The 23,075-nt window shown below is 36.3% G+C and overlaps 1 protein-coding gene and 1 long non-coding RNA gene across 3 annotated transcripts in view; one reads left to right on the top strand and one right to left on the bottom strand.

Annotated features, from left to right (window-relative positions):
• Positions 1-8,501, top strand: part of LOC115213218 (kinesin heavy chain) — a 71,986-nt gene extending 63,485 nt beyond the window's left edge. For both annotated transcript variants that reach the window (XM_029782154.2, XM_029782160.2), the window contains exons 23-24: positions 632-771; positions 4,772-8,501. In XM_029782154.2, coding sequence (XP_029638014.1) covers positions 632-771 — 140 coding nt within the window. In that variant the 3' untranslated portion in view covers positions 4,772-8,501. The remainder of the gene's footprint in view (positions 1-631; positions 772-4,771) is intronic.
• Positions 2,051-23,028, bottom strand: LOC118762788. Its single transcript, XR_004998542.1, has 3 exons — positions 22,693-23,028; positions 15,094-15,099; positions 2,051-2,062 (listed from the first exon to the last, which is right to left on the bottom strand). It is a non-coding gene; the product is annotated as an uncharacterized LOC118762788 (long non-coding RNA).
• Positions 23,029-23,075: the final 47 nt, after the last annotated feature.

Below are 23,075 nucleotides of genomic sequence, written 5' to 3' on the forward strand. Positions count from 1 at the left end.
ATTTATGAAATAAAGAACTCACAAGAATGCATAAAAAGTGATATGGATACAAAATAGTAATAATAATTAGCCAGTAACAAGTTAGTTTATTACAAACATTATTTTAAACACATTCTTGTACTGGTTTCAGTGATTGGACTGTAGCCATGTTAGGGCACCTTTAGTTGATTAATATCAACCTTGGAAGTGAACGAAGGGTAAAGTCAACTGGATGTAAAGGAGGTGTAAATAAGAAAGATTGAAATACTACAGGTTATTTTCATTTGATGCACCAATTTTGCCTTTCCTCAATGCTATCCTTATATATACATACACTTAGTTTCCATCTATGTCATATATACATGCATATGCACACACACGTACACATGTAGTTTTCATCTATAAAGTTCCTCTCATAAGGTGTCAACCTAAAACTAGGCTGTACTGCACTGTGGGATCAAACTAGGTGCCACATTTACAACTTTGCAAAGTGATCCTTTTAATCATTCTTCATATAAGAATATTTTATAGATTAACTGAGTTTTTTAAAATTCATTTCTATTAAATCCCAACCATTCTTGATGAAATAATGGTAAAATCATAAAACAAAAGTATATTGAATTATAATTTGATTTGCCTTTCCTTATTCCAGCCAAACCAATCCGGCCTGGACAACACCAGTCCATTACTGCACAAACAGCAGTGATTCGTGGTGGTGGTGGTGGAATAGCTCAAAATGGACCCATACATTCATCTACTCCAATTAGAGTAGCACCTGAAAGCAAAGCATAAGTAAGTATTTATTTCATGATTTTCCATATGTATTTGACATTAGGACTACTAAATTTCATGAATTTCCATTTTAGTTGGATTATGGTAAATTGGACAATTTTGTGACCCCAGTTGAGAAATATTGGTTTATATTCAATGACATCAGTTCTGATGTATGTTGTTATTGTTACAGCTACGCTTTTTATGGTTTATATGTTAAACCATTCATATATTAGATCAGAGTTTCAACAACACACAGATGTGTTTATCTACTAAACTAGCGAAATATTTTGGCAACACTGCTTAACAATAATGATAATGTTTAAATCATCATCATCATCGTTTAGCGTCCGTTTTCCATGCTAGCATGGGTTGGACGGGTCAACTGGGGTCTGTGAAGCTGGAAGGCTTCGTCAGGCCCAGTCAGATCTGGCAGTGTTTCTACGGCTGGATGCCCTTCCTAACGCCAACCACTCCACGAGTGTAGTGGGTGTTTTTTACGTGCCACCTGCACAGGTGCCAGACAGAGCTGGCGAACGGCCATGCGGATGGTGCTTTTACGTGTCAACGGCCGATGGCAACGGACACGGATGGTGCTTTTACGTGTCACCGCACGGGGCCAGGCGATGCTGGCAACGGACACGAACAGATGGTGCTTTTACGTGCCACCGACACGGGGCCAGACAGAGCTGGCAACGGCCACGAACGGATGGTGCTTTTACGTGTCACCGGCACGGGGCCAGCCGAGGCTGGCAACGGACGCGAACAGATGGTGCTTTTACGTGCCACCAACACGGTTGCCAGACAGAGCTGGCAAACGGCCACGAGCGGATGGTGCTTTTACGTGTCACCGGCACGGGGGCCAGCCGAGGCTGGCAACGGACACGGACGGATGGTGCTTTTACGTGCCACCGACACGGATGGTGCTTTTACGTGCCACCGACACAGAGCTGGCAAACGGCCACGAACAGATGGTGCTTTTACGTGCCACCGACACGGGGCCAGACAGAGCTGGCCAACGGCCACGAACGGACGGTGCTTTTACGTGTCACCGGCACGGGTGCCAGACGAGGCTGACAGCGGACACAAACAGATGGGTCACTTAACCCCTGCTTTCTGATATATGATTTGATTTTGATTGTTCTCACTGGTCTTGCCGAGTCTTCTCACGCACAGCATACTTCCATAGGTCTCGGTCTCTGGTCATTTCCTTGGTGAGACCTAGAGTTCGAAGGTCGTGCTTCACCACCTCGAACCAGGTTTTCCTGGGTCTACCTCTTCCACAGGTCCCCTCAACTGCCAGGGTGTGGCACTTTTTCACACACCTATCTTCATCCATTCTCACCACATGACCATACCAGCGCAATCGTCTCTCTTGCACACAACATCTGATTCCTCTTAGGTCCAACTTTTCTCTCAAGGTACTTACACTCTGTCGACTATGAACACTGACATTACACATCCAACGGAGCATACTAGCTTCATTTCTCGCGAGCTTACGCATGTCCTCAGCAGTCACGGCCCATGTTTCACTGCCATGTAGCATGGCTGTTCGTACACATGCATCATACAGTCTGCCTTTTACTCTGAGCGAGAGGCCTTTAGTCACCAACAGAGGTAAGAGCTCCCTAAACTTTGCCCAGGCTATTCTTACTCTAGCCGTTACACTTTCAGCACACCCACCCCCACTACTGACTTGGTCACCAAGATAACGGAAGCTATCAACTACTTCTAGTTTTTCCCCCTGGAAAGTGACGGAAGTTGTTTTCTGCAGATTTTCAGAGGTTAATGCTCCCGAGCATCTGCCACATACAAAAACCATCTTCCTAGTTAGCCTTCCTATGACATTGCTGCACCTCTTATGTGTCCATAGCTTACACTTGGTGCATCTTATAGAGTTTCTACCTACACCTTTTCTACAGATCGAGCAGGGCCATCTACCTGAAGGCGTTTGTGATTTGTCTACCTTCCTACTTATTACGACTTTGGTTTTAGCTAGGTTGACTCTAAGGCCCTTCGATTCTAAACCATGCTTCCACACCTGAAACTTCTTCTCCAGTTCTGATAATGACTCAGCAATTAGAGCAAGGTCATCAGCATAGAGGAGCTCCCAGGGGCATCCTGTCTTGAATTCCTCCGTTATTGCCTGGAGGACTATGATAAATAGGAGGGGGCTGAGGACTGAGCCTTGGTGGACCCCTACCTCTACCCGGAATTCTTCACTGTACTCATTTCCAACCCTCACCTTACTAGCAGCGTCCCTGTACATGGCTTGCACAGCTCTCACTAACCATTCTTCTATTCCTAGTTTCCTCATTGACCACCATATGAGGGATCGAGGGACCCTGTCGAAGGCTTTCTCCATGTCAACAAAAGCCAGGTACAGGGCCTTATCTTTGGCTAGGTATTTCTCCTGCAGCTGCCTTACCAGGAATATAGCATCAGTGGTACTTTTCCCTGGCACGAAACCTAACTGCATCTCATCTAAACTAACTCTCTCTCTAATTAGTTGGCTTATGACCCTCTCTGTAACCTTCATCACCTGATCCAACAGCTTGATACCTCTGTAATTATTTGTATCTAGGGCATCACCTTTACCTTTGTAGCAGTTGACTATTATGCTGCTACACCAGTCATTGGGTATGACTCCTTCATGTATCACCTGATTAACTATACAGGTGACTAGGCTATAGCCGACACTACCAGATATTTTGAGCATCTCTGCAGGGACTATTTATTGGAAGATTTTTAGAATTTATTAGTAGACTCTTTAAAACTCCCAGTAGTATTTTGCTACCTAGTTTGTTGCAATTTTTAGGGAATTCTGATTTTGTCTGCTAACAAATGCACAATCTTGTTCATTTACTGACTGGTTCTATCATCACTACTTCAAGTGCTGCAAAGTTTTTTTCACTGATGAAATCATAATGCAGCAGAAACATATCTACTGTCATTTCCAGTATTTATTGAAATAATTAAAATATTAGTCATTGGCTAATACTGATTTTTTTTTGTTTCTTTTTCCTGATAGTTAGCTTTTTAATGCACCCTGCATTAAAATGTGAGTGCTTATTTAACTACAATGTATCTTTGCTGAAAAGATGCAGTTGGAAAAAATTCAGGATTTTTATTACATTCATGAGGATCACATGTATTTGGGAATATCTATCTTATTGATTTTGATGTCTTCCTTTTATACTGCATCATTGTTAACAGAAAAATGAGTCAGCTAGTGTAAAATTGTAATGATTATCTTCAATATTTTATAATACCAAACCTTTAAGGTGAACATCATATATGATAAACTGGTATTTAATTTATCAAAACAACTTTAACTGACTTACTAGCTTTGACTTTACATTCAGTATCATTAACAACAGTGGAGGCACAATGGCCCAGTGGTTAGGGCAGCGGACTCGCAGTCGGAGGATCACGGTTTCGATTCCCAGATGGGCATTGTGTGTGTTTATTGAGGGAAAACACCTAAAGCTCCACGAGGCTCCAGCAGGGGGGTGGGAGGCGACCCCTGTTGTACTCTTTTGCCCCAACTTTTTCTCACGCTTACTTCCTGTTTCTTGAGTAACGCTGTGATGGACTGGCGTCCCGTCCAACTGGGAGAAACACATACACCACAGAGACCAGGAAACCGAGCCCACGAGCCTGGCTAGGCTTGAAAAGGGTGCATAAATAAGAATCATTAACAACTAACCTAATCTGTATTGTTTCTGTTCTCTGTAAGCAATTTTTGTGACAATCAATTATCTTCAGTTAATAAAATAGTATTTTATAAAAATTAATAATGTTTTATGATTAGGGAACAGCAAGCATTTTCTTATTGTGTGATCATGGCTGATATATGTTTGAATCCTTTTTAAGATCTTATAGTTAGAGTTTAATAGAGCTGAATAGGCCTGCTCACTATATTTTATGAACAAATGCATATTTTGGTTGTGGCTAATTTCTTTAAAATCATTTTTCATTTCTATTTACTGTATTTTTCTCTTTCTTTTTTTTTTTACAGAAGTTGTAAACAACTTATGTTTTTCAAAGAAGAATGGAATATGAAACTTCCTAGTGCGTTCATTATTTCTAAAACCTTAAAGGAGAACTGTTACTCCTACTTCTACATGAAACGGCATTTTTTCCTAGTGTGTGTCATGTGCCTTGCTGATACAGTGGAGTGCATGCTGGCTCTTGTCTACCACTGCACAGCACAGGCTGCCATATTGGAGTGATTGAGTGTGTTCTCTAGTGTCAGCCCAGCACATGTCCACATTTCCTACAACACAATACTCACTAGCTGACCTCACATGCTTTATTCAATTGCAGCATTATTATTATTATTGTTATTAGATTGTCATTTTGCTACATATTTGTCCATTGGATTTTAATGTGATTATGGCTTATTTTATTGTCTCATCTATTTTTTTCTTTGCTCTCTAATAATCAGTACGAAAAAAAAAAGAAAGAAATGATGGCTGAATTATAAACAAAAAACAAATTAGTGAACATGTTGGATCATTTCAATAGAATACTTCACAACATATGTTTGGTCCACTTTGATTTCTTGTGAAGATGTTAACCAATCCTCCTAATGGAAGCCAGCCTGATAATTCTCCCTCAACAAAAAAGTTTCATCATAAAAACAATTTTGATTTTTAAATTCAAATGTAACAAAACTTTTCCCAATCACAGAGCAGTGCTTTATTTCAACTTTTGGTTTTTATTAAAAATAGCTTAACATTCATTGTATATAATATATATAATACATAGAAACAAAAATAACTACCAACCCTCAACAAAAAATTCAACTGCTTTTTGTTCTTCATATAATGCAGTTTTATTTTAAATACTTAGCTAAAGAACCAGCTTAGCACTTGGTTTTCTGTATAATTTCTCATTAAATTGGTGACAGATTTTTTTTCATTTGACAAACAGGTATAAAATATTATATATTTTTGTTTGAAAAAAAAAAAAGTATCAGCAGATTTTTTACTAGCTCTTATCTTCTGCTGTTGGATAATAGTATAATTTTGTTCATTAAAAAAACTGTATCTGAATGTCAGGAGAAAATGTGTTTAATGATAAATTATGTTTCTTTAAACAGAACACATATATGAGTGGTTTTAGTTAGCTTCAGTAGTGTTTCCAAAGTTAATAATAGTACTTTAGTGGTAGTGAGGGACTTCTATATATATAATATATATATATGTGTGTGTGTGTCTAACATAATTATTTTATTTTTAAATCCTTAAACAGTTTAGAATATGAAACAACCAGTTATGTTATTTTGAATATTAATTCTTAGATTTTCTTGATAATATTGATCATCTGTAATGTTATCATTCTTTTTTATACTGGATGTGTTTCTGAGCAGGATTAATTTTTATCTTATTTAGTGGTTCAGTTTCAGTTTTGGTAAACAAAATCTACACTGAAACTGAACTAATATTTATACATAACAGATCTTCTTCTCAGTAATGTCATCTTTAGCCATCACTGATAAAAAGGTTTTGTTTAAATTCTGTGATTAGGTTCTTCTTTTTAAATAATATTAATGGGAGATTCTAATCACATGGCACTATCCTTTTTGACTTATAAACACTTCTTATGATTGCTCTGCTGGTAGCTTGAGTCATATTAGTGTGGTTGAAACATTTTTCTCTTCAGTTATAATATTTAGAGATGTGCATGTGCACACTCTCACACACAGTAGTACATTATATTTTAATTTTTTGCTCGTATTGTTTGAGTTACACATGATCTTGGAAGTATTGTCTCTTGAAAATCTAAGCATGGAATGCTGACCTTCAGTATAATCTGAATTAGTAGCTTAATGGAATAGTTATCAAGAACATGTGTTTATTACACAAATTGAATCTTGAGGACATCAAACTTTGTTCCACATGTTGGACAAGTTGCTCTGAATTATATTGAGGATTTGGACATCTTTTTTCATTGGAGCTGGATGCTATTCTATGGAGATATATAGATTTGGAAATATTTTAGCTTAATTTACAATATACCAACCTATTATATTAATTTGTCTGTTACCAATAAACAGAAGTCTTAGGATTGAAAGCAGGATTCCTACTTTTGACAAATAATGTTTATTTGATTTTAGCTTAATTATAAGTACATTACATGTAATGGAAGTTCCTTTCTATTAGAGGTTTTGGCTCCTGCTTCTTGGGTATTACTAGTGTTGTTTTCAGATGCCTGATTATCTAATAATTATGTAGATGTTCAAATTTTTTATAGTTATTTAACTTTAAAAAAAATTGTTTTGTCAGTGAATTCTAATTATATTTGACAGGATCATTTATGCTATCAACAATTAGGTATAGAACTAAACAAAATATATATACTTTGAAATCTGTCTTCATGAAATGCTCCTATCTTCAAATTTCGGCTGATATTTATTGTCCATATTCTTATATATACATCGCCCTTCCTCTGCACTTTCTTAGTAAGTCTAATTACCACTGTTTCATATATTTTGGATGTAATTTTAACCATGTTTCATCTAAAAACTATGTAAGAATGGTAATTATGTTCAGTAACTCATTAATCATATAGACAGAAATATATCATATGAAATCTTAATTTGTTTTCTTTTGTGAGATTTTTATTTATTTCCTTAGGTTTTTTTTTTTAACAAAATTATTATTTCATTATTGTATTGTATGGAAAAGTGAAATCAGTTTTGGTTAATGATGTAAAAGAAAGTGCAGGAACTGGGGTAGGTGTAAATTTCTTGCAGAAAAAAAGAAAAGATTAAGATACTACCGAGGTCATTTCACTAATATTGATTATACTGAAACAAGTGTTTCAATTTAATGGTTTTATTTTCTTACATTGGTGTGCTTGTATGTGTGGGAATGTGTATGCAATTAACTAAAGAAGTATTTGATGAAAAATAAATCTCATTATGCCAAAATTATTGATTTGGAGGTAAAAGATTAACCTGCTTCGTAACATTTTCCAAATTAATGTCTGCAAGAACTTTGTTGGGGTTTAAGCTATAGTTCTAAAATTACTAGTAAAACCAAATAGTTCTTAATTCTAGCTATTTTTACATGTGTATTTAAAATAATTAAAAGAATAAGGGTGTCTCTTTTAATTATTTTTTAATAACTTGGATAGGTAATGAAATGCAATTATTTATATTTAAGATTTGAGTTTCCATCCCTTCTACCAACTCTGATAATCTTGTAGCTTTTATATTTTCCTCCTAATAGTTCTTTTGATTGACAATATGATAAGCTGTATGAACATGTTTGTTATTGCTTTTATGTAGCATACAAAATTGTTTTGTTTTGTTGTTGTTTTTTAAATAGCAACCAAACTATATTTATTACTCCATGTAAAGTTTTAGATCAATATTTATCTATGCTGCTTGTGCTAAACACTAATTTACCATGTTTGCTAAAATTGTCTTTCAAATTTTTATTCTATTCATTCTTTTTTTTTCTCCTCCCCCTTTTTTTTTTTAGCTATGAAAATTTATTTAAACTCATCTGTGTATACAAATGGTTGCTTCTACAAATTGTTTTTCATGTTAATTTTTCTAAAGCCATTTTCAGCAGGTTTTTTTTTTTTTGTTCCGAAAAGAGTTTGTCTGTGATGTATGTTAGTATGCAACACTGGCTGAAAAAAAAAAAAGAAAAACACCTCCCCCCTCCAAAAAAACAGAACAGCAACATAACAAAATAAAATAAAAAGGAAGAAAGAAAAAGCAAAGGCAATCTTGTGTCATTTTATGCTTATCTAGTGCTCCAGAATTTCTTTTGGAATTATAATTCCCTCCAAAATAAATTTTCATTTTTAGACTGCTCTTGTATAATAAAGTTTATGTATTTTGAATGGATTTTGTTGGATATCATTGATACTTAATTTTTTTATTGCTTTGCTTCTCCCCTTGTTATGGACAAACTGTAAGTTTACTTTTTAGACTTACATCAGGTTAGCTTAGCTCAGTTGAATAGAGAATTTACTGTGGTTTTCCCCTCTTGTTTTCTTTTTTTCTTTCAATCATAATTCCTATTCATAGCTGTAGCTTAAGTTATTGCTGCTCTTCAACTAGTTTTCAAGACTTATTAAAACATTCTGTTATTAAAGGTGTTCAAGTTGTTGTTTAAGATTATTAAGTCTGTTGATTATTTCCTGTATGATATTTTGCCTTTGTTTTCCTTTTGCTAAAAACAAAACCAATTGTAATAAATTCATTAAAATACTTGTATAAACTTTATATTGAAATAAAATGAACAGAATCTTGAAACTGTACATAATCATTTTAGATTTATTTAACATGTTTTTAACTGATACATTTTGTATCTTGTTCCTTATTAGCTTCATTTAAATTAGTTTTATGGCTTCATAACATTCATACTTGCTTTGCACTCCACACACAATCCTGAAACAGAAAAAAATTTCTAAACTAGAATTACTGAAGTTTATTAGTGTATATACACACACACACACATTATGTACAATAGATTTTTACCGATGGAATTTTTTTAAGTTGCAAATAATGTGTAGGTATGTTTTATGTGAAATTTTGCTCAAGTTCAGTACTTTGTGACTAATTTCTGTTTCACGTTTAAATTTTTTTTTTTTTAGTGTGGGTTGGTGGTGGTGGGACTTTAATTTGATGAAGTTTTCTTGTGAAAATCAAACTTGAGTACTTTAGATAGCTACTGCTCAAAAGCTAGATATGCCTGCTTGGATTATAAGGATATTTCTACATTTGTGTGATTGGATGAAAGTTTAAGAAACCCTATAAAACATTTGAATTTTTTTTTTAAACTCATTTAATTTTGATTTAAAAAAGAAATTATTTTATAGTATGTTAGTCTAGATTAAATTTATTTTATGATATTTTGACAAGCATTATTTGTCCTTTTGGTTCTATTTAAACTGAAACAGCTACGGTGTGTATACAAAAAAGAAAAAAGAAGCATTTTACAAATTTGTTGAGTCATAGTCATTATATTTATTTTATAGGTTATTTAGAATAAGTTGTTCATGCTTAAATATTATATCTGGTGGCAATATAGTCTGAATTGAAATTTATAAGATATTAACTTAAATTTGGTTTTCTTTGTAAAATTTGAGTTGAGAGCATGTATGTATGAATGTATGTATAAAATATGAATAAATATTTCCACCAGATACAATTACTGAATCTAATTTTTGCAATGTATTTTTCTTTATATAAATTATGCATTGTCTTATGAGCTGCATAGCAACCTCAATAGTACAGGTGGCATGAAAATAACACCCAGTGCACATTATAAAGTGCTTGGGATTAGGAAGGACATCCAGCTGTAGAAACTATGCCAAAGCAGATAGCATGATGCAGTCCTTGGACCTATTGGATACTGTCAGCCTACCCAACCCATATCAGCATGGAATATGGACATTAGATGTCAATGATGTGTCTGTCAGATGACGAAAAAATATACAGAATTAAACACATTTTCATTTAGTCTCAGTATACCCAATTATTTCATCCTAAGAAACCAAGATTTCTCCATCTGAATTATGGCCTACCTGTAACACAGTGTTTCTCAACCATTTTTTACTTATGGACCCCTTTGATTTCTATTTTACTTCGGTGAACCCTCATACCCATTCATTATTTGGAACAAAATCCTGTTATATTTTTACAATTAAATATTATCAGGAATTGTAAAAAAAAAAAAATTTAAATATTTTGTGTATTGTTAAAGTATAATTAATTTTTTGCACATAAATTTTAATGACAAAATCTTATGTGGACCTGGGTTGAGAACCACTGCTTTAACAGATACTACTAGAGAAATTAGTATCTGGTAATTTACTACTAACAAAGAACATCCAATTAATATTCCACTAGAAATTCATTTTCAATTCTCATACAACACCAACCACATAGCATAATGGATTGTTTGCTTCTGTTGAGAGGCAAGTGGAAATATAAATTATATTTGAATTTAGCTTGTGTCACAATTTAAAAATATTGTCCACTTTTCCATGCTTGCATTGGGTCAGATGGAATTTGCTAAGGCAGGCTCCATGGCTGGATATCCTTCCTGTAAATAACCCTCAACGTTTTTAAGGAAATTGAAAATGTATGACACCACTTTCAAGGCAGTGACACTGGTTTACAACTATTATATGATGTCAAGACAAGGACACACATAAACATATTTTATATGATTCAACTAAGCTGTCATCATAGTGGGATTGAGCCTAAAAGTACAAGGTTGAGGAGCAACTTAATTAACGACAACCATGTACATGTGTATTTATGTGTGTAATATGTATATTAGATTATAATTTTATAGATATTTAGGTATATTTTATATATATATATATACACACACACACACACACACACTGTAAAGTGGTTGGTGTTAGGAAGGGCTCAAGCCATAAAAACCTTGCCAAAGCTGACAGTAAAGCTTGGCACAGTCTTCTGGCTTGCCAACTCTTGTCAGTGTCCAACCCATGCCAACATTGGAAGCAGGCATTAAATGATGATATAATATATAAATGTAATTTGCTGTGTGGTAAGAAGTTTGCTTCTCAAGCACATTGTTCTGGGTTCAGTCTCACTGTGTAGCACCTTGGGTAAGTGTCTTCTACTATGGCCCCAGGCTGACCAAAGCCTTGTGAGTGGATTTGGTAGATGGAAACTGAAAGAAGTCCAGCATATCTATGTGTGTCTATATCTTGTCCCCCACCATTGCTTGACAACTGGTGTTGGTGTGTTTATGTCCCCATAACTTAGCAGTTTGACAAAACAGACCAATAGAATAAGTGCTGGGGTTGATGCATTCAACTAAAAGTACATAAAAGTGGTGCCCCAGCATGGCTGCAGCCTAATGACTGAAACAGATATAAAAAGAGAGAGTGCATGTGTAATAAAGAGCATGAATTATAGCTAAGCTGCAGTCCTACATTTGTATGCATTGCTATATATGTTACAAAACATGCACTTTATATGTATATATTTGATTTATAAAGGAGATGGAAGATGCAAGAATGTTTATTGATCACTATAATTGTTTCCACCCATCTAGCATCAATCTTTCACTGTGAAAGTGAATATGCATTACTTGTAAACTGCCAGGTGTACACCATACGATTTATTATCTAATAATATATGTGTGTGTAAAAGACAAGACCCCAGGATTGTACATAGAAATTCCTCCCTTCCCCCACCTTCCAAGATAAGTCAGGGCAAGTTTGTTTCATGGAAGACCGGCAATTGCCCATGCATACCAATCTTCCTTCTCCACACCACCAATTCTATCCAAGGGAACGACAAAAGTAATGTCGCAACTCATTTCTACAGGTGAGTGAACTGGAGCAATGTGAGACAAAGTGTCTTGCTCAAGAATGCAACACACAGCCTGGTCTGGGAATTGAACTCACTACTTCATGATTGTGAGCCTGACACTAACCACTGAGCCATGTGCCTTCATGTATGTGATAAAATTAGTGTGGGAAACACCCAAGCTTTATATAGAGCAATAGTCAGTCATTGATCTTAATTCTCCTACTGCACTACATGAAGTATATGCAGTGTGCAAGAGAGAAGACTGTACTGGTATGGCCATGTAATGTGTATGACTGAAAACAGTTACATCAAGAGGTGCCACTCTACAATTAAAGAGGGAACATATGGAAAGGGTAGACACAGGAAGATGTGGGACGAAATGGTGTGAAAAGATCTTATAGACATTGGGATTCGCAGTGGGGATGACAGGGAACCAAGACTACTGGTAGTCTGTTGTGCTTGTAAAGATGTCAAGCTAAGTAAAAGTGTGGTTGCCCTTGCATACAGACTTGCCCTCTCCAGCTGAGCATCCCTAATCTTGCAGGCTCATAGGTGCTGGTGCTATGTAAAAAGCGCCCAGTACATTCCGTAAAGTGGTTAGTATTAAGAAAGGTATGCAGCCATAGAAATCATACCAAAACGGACATGGAACTTGAACACCCCTTCATCTGGTCAGCTTCTGTCAAACCATTCAACCCATGCCAGGATGGAGAACAGACGTTAAATGATGACATTGGAAATCATGTGATATATAATATCTATTATATAGGGGCTGGACAGGTGATTGGTACGTATTACATCAATAACTTGTTATTTTACTTGACCCTAACATTCATACATACTAACACACAAGAATCTCACATGTGAAATATAATGAACTAAAAAGTTTCTATAAATGGATTATCTTTGCCCTTTGTAGACAGGAACTCCTTTTGCAGGTGTTTAACCCTTTAGCATTCAACCCATCCATATCCAGCCTAAATATTTCATTTGTTTTATGTTCAAACCAGCCAGATGCAACCTCTCACACCTACTCTAAAAATAAGCAATCATGCGCTGAAAATCTCAAAGCTGCATGATTAATTCAAAACGACATGAATAAATAAGCATTAGGGTTAAACTCTATAAACAAGGGAGATAATTCCAACAATCAGTTAATCCAAGATTTGACAAACAAGGGCATCACGATAGATCTTGGCTCTTAAGTCTACTTGCGAAAGCATTGTTTATGTTTCAGTCTTGTTAGATCTTCACAGTATAGCACATTCACATCAATGGGCTTGGACTTTGAATGATCAAACAGTTGTAGAGAGAGAGGCAGAGTAAAATGACTAATTATGTATCCTGAAAATGGGTAAAAGAGAATACTTGCCCTCAGATTGCAAGGATGATGTTAGTTGAAGTTACCCAGCTCACTACGTTTCATGAATGAGACTAAGATATGTGTGTGTGTATGCAGGTGTGTCTATATGGTAAAAAGTTTGCTTTCCAACCATATGGTTTGGGTTCAGTCGCACTGTGGAGAAAAGTAGCATGTCATATATATATATATATATATGTGTGTGGGGTGTCTTTATGTTTGTCCTTCTAGCAGTGCATGACAACTGGTGCTGGTTTGTTTACTTCCCTGTAACTTAGCTTTTTGGCATGAACGACCAATAAAATAAGTACTAGATTTTTTTAAAAAATTAAATACTGAGGTCAATTCACTTGACTAAAATCCTTCAAGGTGGTGTCCCACATGGCCACAGTTGAATGACCGAAACAAGTAAAAAATAAAGGATATATATGGAGAGGGAAGCACAGGCAAAGGCTTGTGGTCAAGAAGTTCTCTTCCCAACCAATTGGCCTTGGATTCAATCTCATTGCACTGTACTTTGGCTAAGTGTCTTCTATATAGCTCAGGGCCAACCAAAAACTTGTGAGTGGACTTGATAAACAGAAATAGAAAGAAGCCCATTGTATATATGATTGTTTGTGTATCTGTGTTTACATTTGCCCTTCTCTGAATATATGCTCAGTTAAAGACTGATTTTGCTGTCATTCTGTCAATGGATTATCTGGTAGCTTTCTGCCTTCAAATATATGTCAAGTGCAGGCAAGAATCAGTAACAAGGACATTTGGTTGTAAAACACTGTCTCAGATATTTGTCTAACCTGTGCTAGCAAGAAAAGAAAAAAAAATCACAAAATCAAATGAAAGTGTGTGTGTGTCTATTGTAAGTATTTAATAACAAGTTGACTCAGTTCCCCCTGTACTAATTTTCATGGGCACAGGTACATCTACATTTTCAAGCATACATAGAGTAAGAAAGTTTAAAGATGAGTTCTAAGTGAAAATGTTTTGTGTGTGGTGGGAGCTCCATTGGTCAGTTTGAGTCATGTGAATAGTTTGATAAAACAGTATGGTAACATAATAAATGCATACAGTGTCACTGTTTCCAGTAACATCAGGTGATTTTATGTACACTACCACACCATTTTTAAATACTTCCTATGATTCTGTATGTCTGATGATGTAGGCGCACATCTGCATAGAGTTAGGGTTATGGAATAAAGATATATACAGCTGCATGTTGGAGGAGAAGCAGTATTAAAAGGAAGAGTAAAGCAAGTGAGAGAGAGGGATTTAAATCAATGAGTAGTGCTGGTGCAATGATAAATTGCATCCTGTAAACTGGTTGGTATTTTGGACAGCATCCAGCTGCTACAACCATGCCAAATAAAATGTACAAGTGAAACATTTCCTTCCAGATCATTGTAGAAGTTAGTAACTCTGAATAGGAGCTGATCCATCCAATATATACAAATGGATTGGTTGTAAAATGATGATTATGTGCACTGTGTGATTGTCTATGGTTAAGCAGAATTTATTGAGACAAATTTACTATGGCCAGATGGCCCTTTCTGTCACCAACCCTCACCTGTTTCCACGTTAGGTAATATTTCCTATGTTCACAACATATGCCCTTTGCAGAAGACTAAATAAATGACATTGCCAGCTTGAAGGTAACTCTCATCTACAATCATGAAGTGATGTCATGACAAAAGGGACCACATACACACATGCTTATATTCTGCCTACCAAATCCACTCACTAACCTAGGCTATACTAGAAGACACTTGCCTAAAATGTTGTGCAGTGGAACTGAACCTAAAACCACATGGTTGGAAAGTAAGCCTCTTATCATACAGCCTTTCCTGTGCTTATAAAAATATATATGTATATAGTTTCTCTTCCAGAGTAAAGAGCAGATCCGAAGTTAATGTATGAAGTATGATACTGTAAGGTGGTGGATGTGATTGTGAAAAATTTGCTATGAGTGGAGAAAATTTAATCAAATATATTCTAGTGGATGTATAATATTGGTTTCAAATTTTGGCACAAGGCCAGCAATTTTGGGAGAGGGGTAAATCGATTGCATTGACACCACAACTTCCTGTTTCCACTCCCTGTGCCTAACTGGTGGTTATTTTATTGACCCTAAAAGGATCAATGGCAAAGTGGACCTCGGCGGAATCTGAATTCAGAGCATAAAGACTGATGAAATGTTGCTACGCATTTTGCCCGATGTGCTAACGATTCTACCACCTCACTGCCTTACTGGCTGTATAATATTAGTGTGCATGAACAATGGAGCACAAATGAACTGAGAGAAAAAGTGGATATAAGAGGAAATAAATGAGAGACGACTATGCTGATATAGGAAAGTGTTGTATGTGGATCTTGTCAGTTGTATAAAGAAATTCTGAGCACTTGAAATGATCAGACCCTGTTAGAGAGAGAGACTAAGAAATGCATAGGATGAAGTGGAGAAAACTGATCTCAACTGAAACTTATAAAGGAATTGGCAAAACAGTATAATGATTTGGAATCACACAATGCTTGAGAACACCTACCTACAATAGATGTGTGATAATGATGGTGGTACTGGAGCTTGAGATGTATAATGTATCTACATCAGGTCTCTCACTCATTATACTCCTGTTAAGTTTCTTCAGCCTGACTGAACTTGATCAAGACACTCTTGAGCTTCCAGCTTTTAAAATGTTAAAAGACATTTCAACTTCTAACCATTAACATTCAGACTCAGAATTTAATGTGATAACTACATTGAGATAATCTGCATATAGGAACATTGAATCTTCTACAAAGACATTACCATTCATTACACGAGTAAAGGATGAAATGAATTCAGCAGAAAATGTCAGAAACAATTCAACCATCAAAGGTACTGGATTATTTCTGAGTTCAAAATCCAATAAAGCTTTTGAATTCAGTTGAAAGTATTAATTTTCACACAACTGTTTTATTTAACAGTCCAGACCTTGCTCCTTGTGACTTTTGGTTGTTCCCCAAGCTGGAAAAGTGGGCAATAGAACAATGATGATAATTTTTATGAACTATGCTGTAACATTTTAACCATAAAGTATTTTTGCAACAGTCAGACAGTCCTCTACTGATTGGTTAGAAATGTAAAAAAAAACTCTTAAGCAAAACAACTAAATAGGTTCTTAATATACACACTTTCTTAGTGCTCATAATCCCTTAATTGAAATTCTGAAGTTGAAAGGTGTTCAAAATTAGAAATCTTTCGAAGTGTTAGAAGCACTACATATGGAAAGTTCCTAAAAGCACTAAAAAAAGTGTTGGTTGTAAGTGTGCATAAAACAAAAGTAAAAAGTGAAAGTGACATGAATGTTTCATGGGGCTGACAAGCTGAAGTGAATGTATAATGGGTAGATTTGTTTTGTGAAAATGAAAATGTTTCTAAAGTGAAACTGTTCCATGTGTAAAACTAGACCAGCACCAAATTTTTATAAAACAACCTTTCATCATCATCATCATCATCGTTTAGCGTCCGTTTTCCATGCTAGCATGGGTTGGACGGTTCTACTGGGGTCTGTGAAGCCAGAAGGCTTCATCAGGCCCAGTCAAATCTGGCAGTGTTTCTACGGCTGGACGCCCTTCCTAACGCCAACCACTCCGTGAGTGTAGTGGGTGCTTTTTACGTGCCACCCGCACAGGTGCCAGACAGAGCTGGCAAACGGCCACGAACGGATGGTGCTTTTTATGTGCCACCGGCACGAGGGCCAGGCGAGGCTGGCAACAGACACGAATGGATGGTGCTTTTTACGTGCCATCGGGGCGGTGCTGGCAATGGTCGCAAAACGGAAGGTTCTCTTACATGCCACCGGCACTGGTAACACATCTGCAATTTCCATTGATCGATTTCGATTCTGATCCTCACTTGCCTCAACAGGTCTTCACAAGTAGAGTTTTGTGTCCCAAGAAGGGAAGGTATGCATACGTAGGCTGGCTCCATCCCATGTAGAAGGCCACGGGTTATGGACTCACTTGTCCTGCCGGGTCTTCTCGCGCACAGCACACTTCCAGAGGTCTCGGTCTCTAACTTTTATAGTAAATGATTAATGTCTTTAGACTTGGGTCTTAATGCTGAAGCTATTCTCTTTTATAGATGTAAATATACTATCATTCTGAAAACTGAAATAATCGATCTGAAATCCAAAATGCTTTCAGTCCTAAGTATTTCAAATAAAGGATTATCAATTGTACCATGAAAAGAAGGCAACAAGGAATCCTTATCTTGCCTAGAAACTACGGCCAAATTTCCTTTGAATTACACTCAACCGTCTTAAAAGAGCCTGATATATAATACAGTTCTAGATATGTTAATAGATGGAGAGTCAGTGGCTGGAATATCTTAGATCATAGGTCCAATAGAGTTCAGTTCCCAGCCTCCTCCCATTTGCTATAATCCTCCAAGCCGTAACAGAGATATTTAAGTTTGGTTGTCCTTTGGAACTCCTGTATGCTGATGACTGAGCTCTTATAGCAGAATGTGTTGAAAAATCCAAGCAGAAATTCCAAACATTGAAGTAAAACCTGGAATTGAAGGACCTTAAGCAAAGTAAATGTTTTTGTAAGTGGTAAAGAAGACTGGGCCTTGATACAACTCAGGAAATGGTTGTGCTCTCTTTGCAGAAAGAGAGTATAAATTCCATAAGATGTACCCTGTGTAAACAGTGGATATACAAGAATATTACAGAATCACAGATAGGCTAACAGAGGAAGTAGATTTCATATGCTGCAGGTATACTAGAACAACAATCATGATGAGCACTTGGAAAACAGATTCTCTCAAATGCAGGGATGGCTCTTAAGATATAGTTGACAGGTTTTATTAACTAGATGACCTTGTTAGCAGTGAGAGATATTATTCTGAAAGTGTGGTAGAAGGGCGGCGAGCTGGCAGAAACGTTAGTACGCTGGACGAAATGCTTAGCAGTATTTCATCTGCCGTTACATTCTGAGTTCAAATTCCTCTGAGGTCAACTTTGCCTTTCTTCCTTTTGGGGGTCGATAAATTAAGTACCAGTTACACACTGGGGTCAATGTAATCGACTTAATCCCTTTGTCTGTCCTTGTTTGTCCCCTCTATGTTCAGCCCCTTATGGGCAATAAAGAAATAAATGTGGTAGCCAGAGTTAAGAATGAGTTAGAAAAGCTCGGTGAGTTGTTGCCTCTGTTGGCAACATATGTTTTCTCCCTCAATGTGATGGGTAGATTGTATGATGCTTGTACGTGAAAGACAATGCTGCATGCAATGAGCCATGGGCCTTGAAAGCAGAGGGCTTGTAATAAGTAGAAAGAAATGAAGTGAGCATGTTTTGTTGTATGTGCCATGTTAGTGAATGTGAATGATAGAGTACAATTGAGCTGAGAGACACACTGGGTATAAGAGGAATCAGATATAAATGCAAAGCAACAATGTAATGCCATATGATAAGCTGCATACAGGAACATTGAATCTTCTATAAAGACATTACTGTTAAGATGATGATAACAGTTGCATAAGGACTTAAAGTGAATAGCACTTGTGGAAAAAAGAGACTGACAAAGACTTGAAATGGTGAGGTGAAAGATGACCTCAAGTTGTTACATTAGACAAAGGTGATGACAGGTGACTGTGCTGACTGGTGGTAAGCAATGAGGGAGAAAGCCTACTGAACTGATCTACTTTCAAGTTTGGTGAAATGTATGAAAAATATATATAAATACGTTCTCCATTTTCTTTCCTCGTTCCTTTCTGTTGAAGAGTATAGGCTTGAAATGTCAAAGACTTTTTACAGAGTGTCAAACTAATACACCTTGTTTGTTATAATTTCACATGTCTCTGTCTTTTGATTTTGCACATTTAAGCTACATATACATACACACATATATATATATAAAAACAATAACACAGATGGGTTGACATTCACTACACCTGTTTCAGACATGTTCTTTGTTGAGGAACAAAACAATTACATCATTCAAAAAAAAGATTTTTTCTTCAGGTGAATTAAGAGTGAAATTTAACATTCAGGATTTTTCACATAAATAGAACATAATGCATATTGATCCTCCCATCTTGGTTACGTCTGAAAGATGGGGAGGGTCAATATGCATTATGGTCTATTTATGTGAAAAATCCTAAATGTTTGTAGGTAAAAGGGCCAGCAAGGAGATGCCCTTCCTAATGTCAACCACTTTACTGAATGTCATAAAAATCAGTTTTCAAGTGACCCTCAAAAACTTTAGTCTTGTAACAGGATCTGTTAGCATTTCACTGAAAGGGTGTCGATCCGATCCCGTCACATACAATTTAGTAAGACATAACAGACGAAGTCAGGTTATAGGTGAAAGACAGCAGTTTGTTTATTAATTGCGATGGCGTACGTGTGTCTGATGGGAGAACGACAGCCTCTGATGTACAGCTTCTTGTTTGTTTGTTGAAGTGGTTCGATGTCGTTTGCGGCTAAGTTGGTGAGGTTATCAGAGTCCACGAAATGCACGTCTGTTCGCGTTGGCCGTCTGCCCAGAGAGAGGGAATTGAGTTTAGCGGGCCTAAGGGATCGTTTCCCGCACATGCGCATGGGGTGGACTTCCGGTGGCCACCCGGAAGTAGTCCCATTCTGCGCATGCACGCTGAACCCTACACAGTAGCATCACTACAGTTTTCTAATGGCTGACAGCTGTATTGAGACATCATAGGGTTGGGAGGACCCTTTAATCTTATTTTGTTGAGGATATCACAACCTATGTAGTGCTCATACTACATACTTATGCCAAAGTTAGTTTGGTTAATTATTAATATTACCAAACCTACCCAACTTAAAATCAATTTTATTTGCTTTTCTATTCAGCAAGCTAGCTTATATTGGTTAGTTATTGATAATCAAACATACCTTGCCTTGTTTGAAAACTGATATTTTTTTCTTTCATTAATGTGTTTATGTTTGTGAAAGAAATAAGTAGAGAGGCAGAGGAAAAGAGAGAAATAAAAAAGAGAGTTTTGCACCTCTAAAAAAGTCATCTGTTCCACTATAATCAACGGCACAGACAAACCTGGAAATTGTGTAGTGTCTATCATCCCTGGCCAACTAAAGAATCTCTGGTTTTACCACACTTACGTTAACACTGAATACTGTTAGATTATGTCAACAGATCAGGAGTCATTTATGTTGCTGTCCTTCATCTTCTGATAAAATGATACAAAAAATCTGTTTTTTTTCTTAAAAAGCATCAAGTGCAGGCAAAGCTGTGTGGTAAGTTTGCCTCCCAACCACATACTATGAGTAAATGCACCCAGTTCATTAGATAAAAGGCTTAGTGTAAGGAAAAGTATCCAACCATAGAAACTATGCTAAAGTGAAAACAGCTGAATGAGATTTGGTCTCTTAGTGATGCCTAGGAGGGCAGAAATCCCAAACAAGAACTGCTTGAACCATGAAAACCCATCCAACCTCTGTCAGCTGGAAGTGAATATAAAATGATGAGTATAATGATGATGATGATGGGCCCTACCCAATTCAAGAATGATTGGTAGCAAAGCACATCCCACTGATACAATATTTATTCAGAAAGCATGATGTCATTGGGTTATGTAATTATTAAAATTTATTCTATTTTATTTACTGCAGTAGAAAGACAAACTGTAGAGAGGTAAGCTAAATGCTTTGCAGAAATTAGTTATGTCCCTTTGCATTGCTCATCATTCTTCTGGTGTCAATATAATTGATTTATACCTCTTCTTTACAAATCTGTGGCCTTATGCCAAAGTTAGTTTGGTTAATTATTAATATTACCAAACCTACCCAACTTAAAAATCAATTTTTATTTGCTTTTCTATTCAACAAGCTAACTTATATTAGTTAGTTATTGATAATCAAACATACCTTGCTTCGTTTGAAAACTGATATTTTTTTCTTTCATTAATGTGTTTATGTTTGTGAAAGAAATAAATAGAGAGAGGCAGAGGAAAAGAGAGAAACAAAGAAAGAGTGTTTCTCATGTCTAAAGAAGTCATCTGTTCCACTATAATCAATAGCACAGACAAATCTGGAAGTTGTGTAGTGTCTATCATCCCTGGCCAACTAAAGAATCTCTGGTTTTACCACACTTACGTTATCACTGAATACTGTTAGATCGTGTCAACAGATCAGGAGTCATTTATGTTGCTGTCCTTCATCTTCTGATAAAATGATACAAAAAAATCTGTTTTTTTTCTTAAAAAGCATCAGGTGCAGGCAAAGCTGTGTGGTAAGTTTGCCTCCAACCACATGCTTCCAGGTTCAGTCCTTCTGCTTGGTACCTTGAGCAAATGTGTTCAACTATAGCCCCAGGCTTGAGAGTTGATTTGGTGGATGGAAACTGAAAGAAACCAGTTGTATGTATGTATGTACAAACGAACAAATGATTTTTCTTTGAATTTGATTTAAGTTCTTGCGAGATTTCAAGCCGGTCGCTAACAAAGTAAGACTCTTTGAGTTAAGAGAGCTCCTGGTGTTTGTAAATATGTGGTTGAGTTGGTGTGTTAATTGAACTGTTAATGCATGCACCCAAGTGTGTGCATCTATTCACATCAGAATCTCATATGAATTTCTGGAATGTCTTGCAAATCTTCATGGTGCCACTAATAGATAGGACATCAGTTTCTTTTGTTCTTTTTCTGTAAAACCAAATGTTTCTAGGTTTCTGTGCAAATTTGTTGGTACACAACCTAATGCACTTATGATGACAGGTAAAAATGAGAAATCATAGACAAGGGACATGAAAATTCATAATCAGCATACAAGCTGCATAACTGTCAGCAGAAAAATCATTCCAAGATATGCCTTCAATTCTACCATTCAAATGTTTTGTAAGATCCAACAAATTTGTAGTACACACATATGTTTGTTTGTTCCCTTTTTAATTTTAGAGTAAATTTTGACTGGCCACCAACTTGGTAATGAGATTGTGAAGGAAAGTATCTTCTTTTAAAAATAACCGTTGATATGGATGTATAAACACCCTCGTGCAAGCTGCATGGCACATGTATACAAAATCCATGATGATGAAAGCATACGCACACACGTTCACATAGCAAGTTAAATAGCTACTTGGTGTTTATAAGAATGGGGAGCTTAAAGCTAAACTTAATTCATCCATACCTTAAAGAAAATTATTTTAACAGATTCATTTCCACTGCTTTGTGAGAAAGTACATTTATATGCATATGGGCATCTTGAGAGTCTTTCAGAAATTCTATTAATGATCTTCACACTGGTCCACAGAATAGACAGGGATTCCTCGGAGCAGAGTTGGTATCTCCTGGAAATGATATTGTATGGTTTTGTGTGCCTTACTATGGACCAAGTTATGTCATACTTAATTTTATCTCCTTTCAGTCGCCACACAAAATCAGCCAAAGATGCTGAATGTCTCTTATTGATTCTCTTGAAGCTGGTGACATAGTTGTGATAACAATTCTTAAATGAATCAGCCATTTGCCCAATGTAAAATTATGGTCCTCCCCTTGTGTGCACAGTACATTTATATACAAGATTTGTACTCATACAAAGGTTCATCAATGGGCATTTTGATTTTTCTTTGCAGGAGCATTTATTATACTTGTGTATATGATAATACTGACTTCATTTTCCAACG

This window comes from Octopus sinensis, linkage group LG1 (assembly GCF_006345805.1).
Source record: "Octopus sinensis linkage group LG1, ASM634580v1, whole genome shotgun sequence".
Lineage (NCBI taxonomy): Eukaryota > Metazoa > Mollusca > Cephalopoda > Octopoda > Octopodidae > Octopus > Octopus sinensis.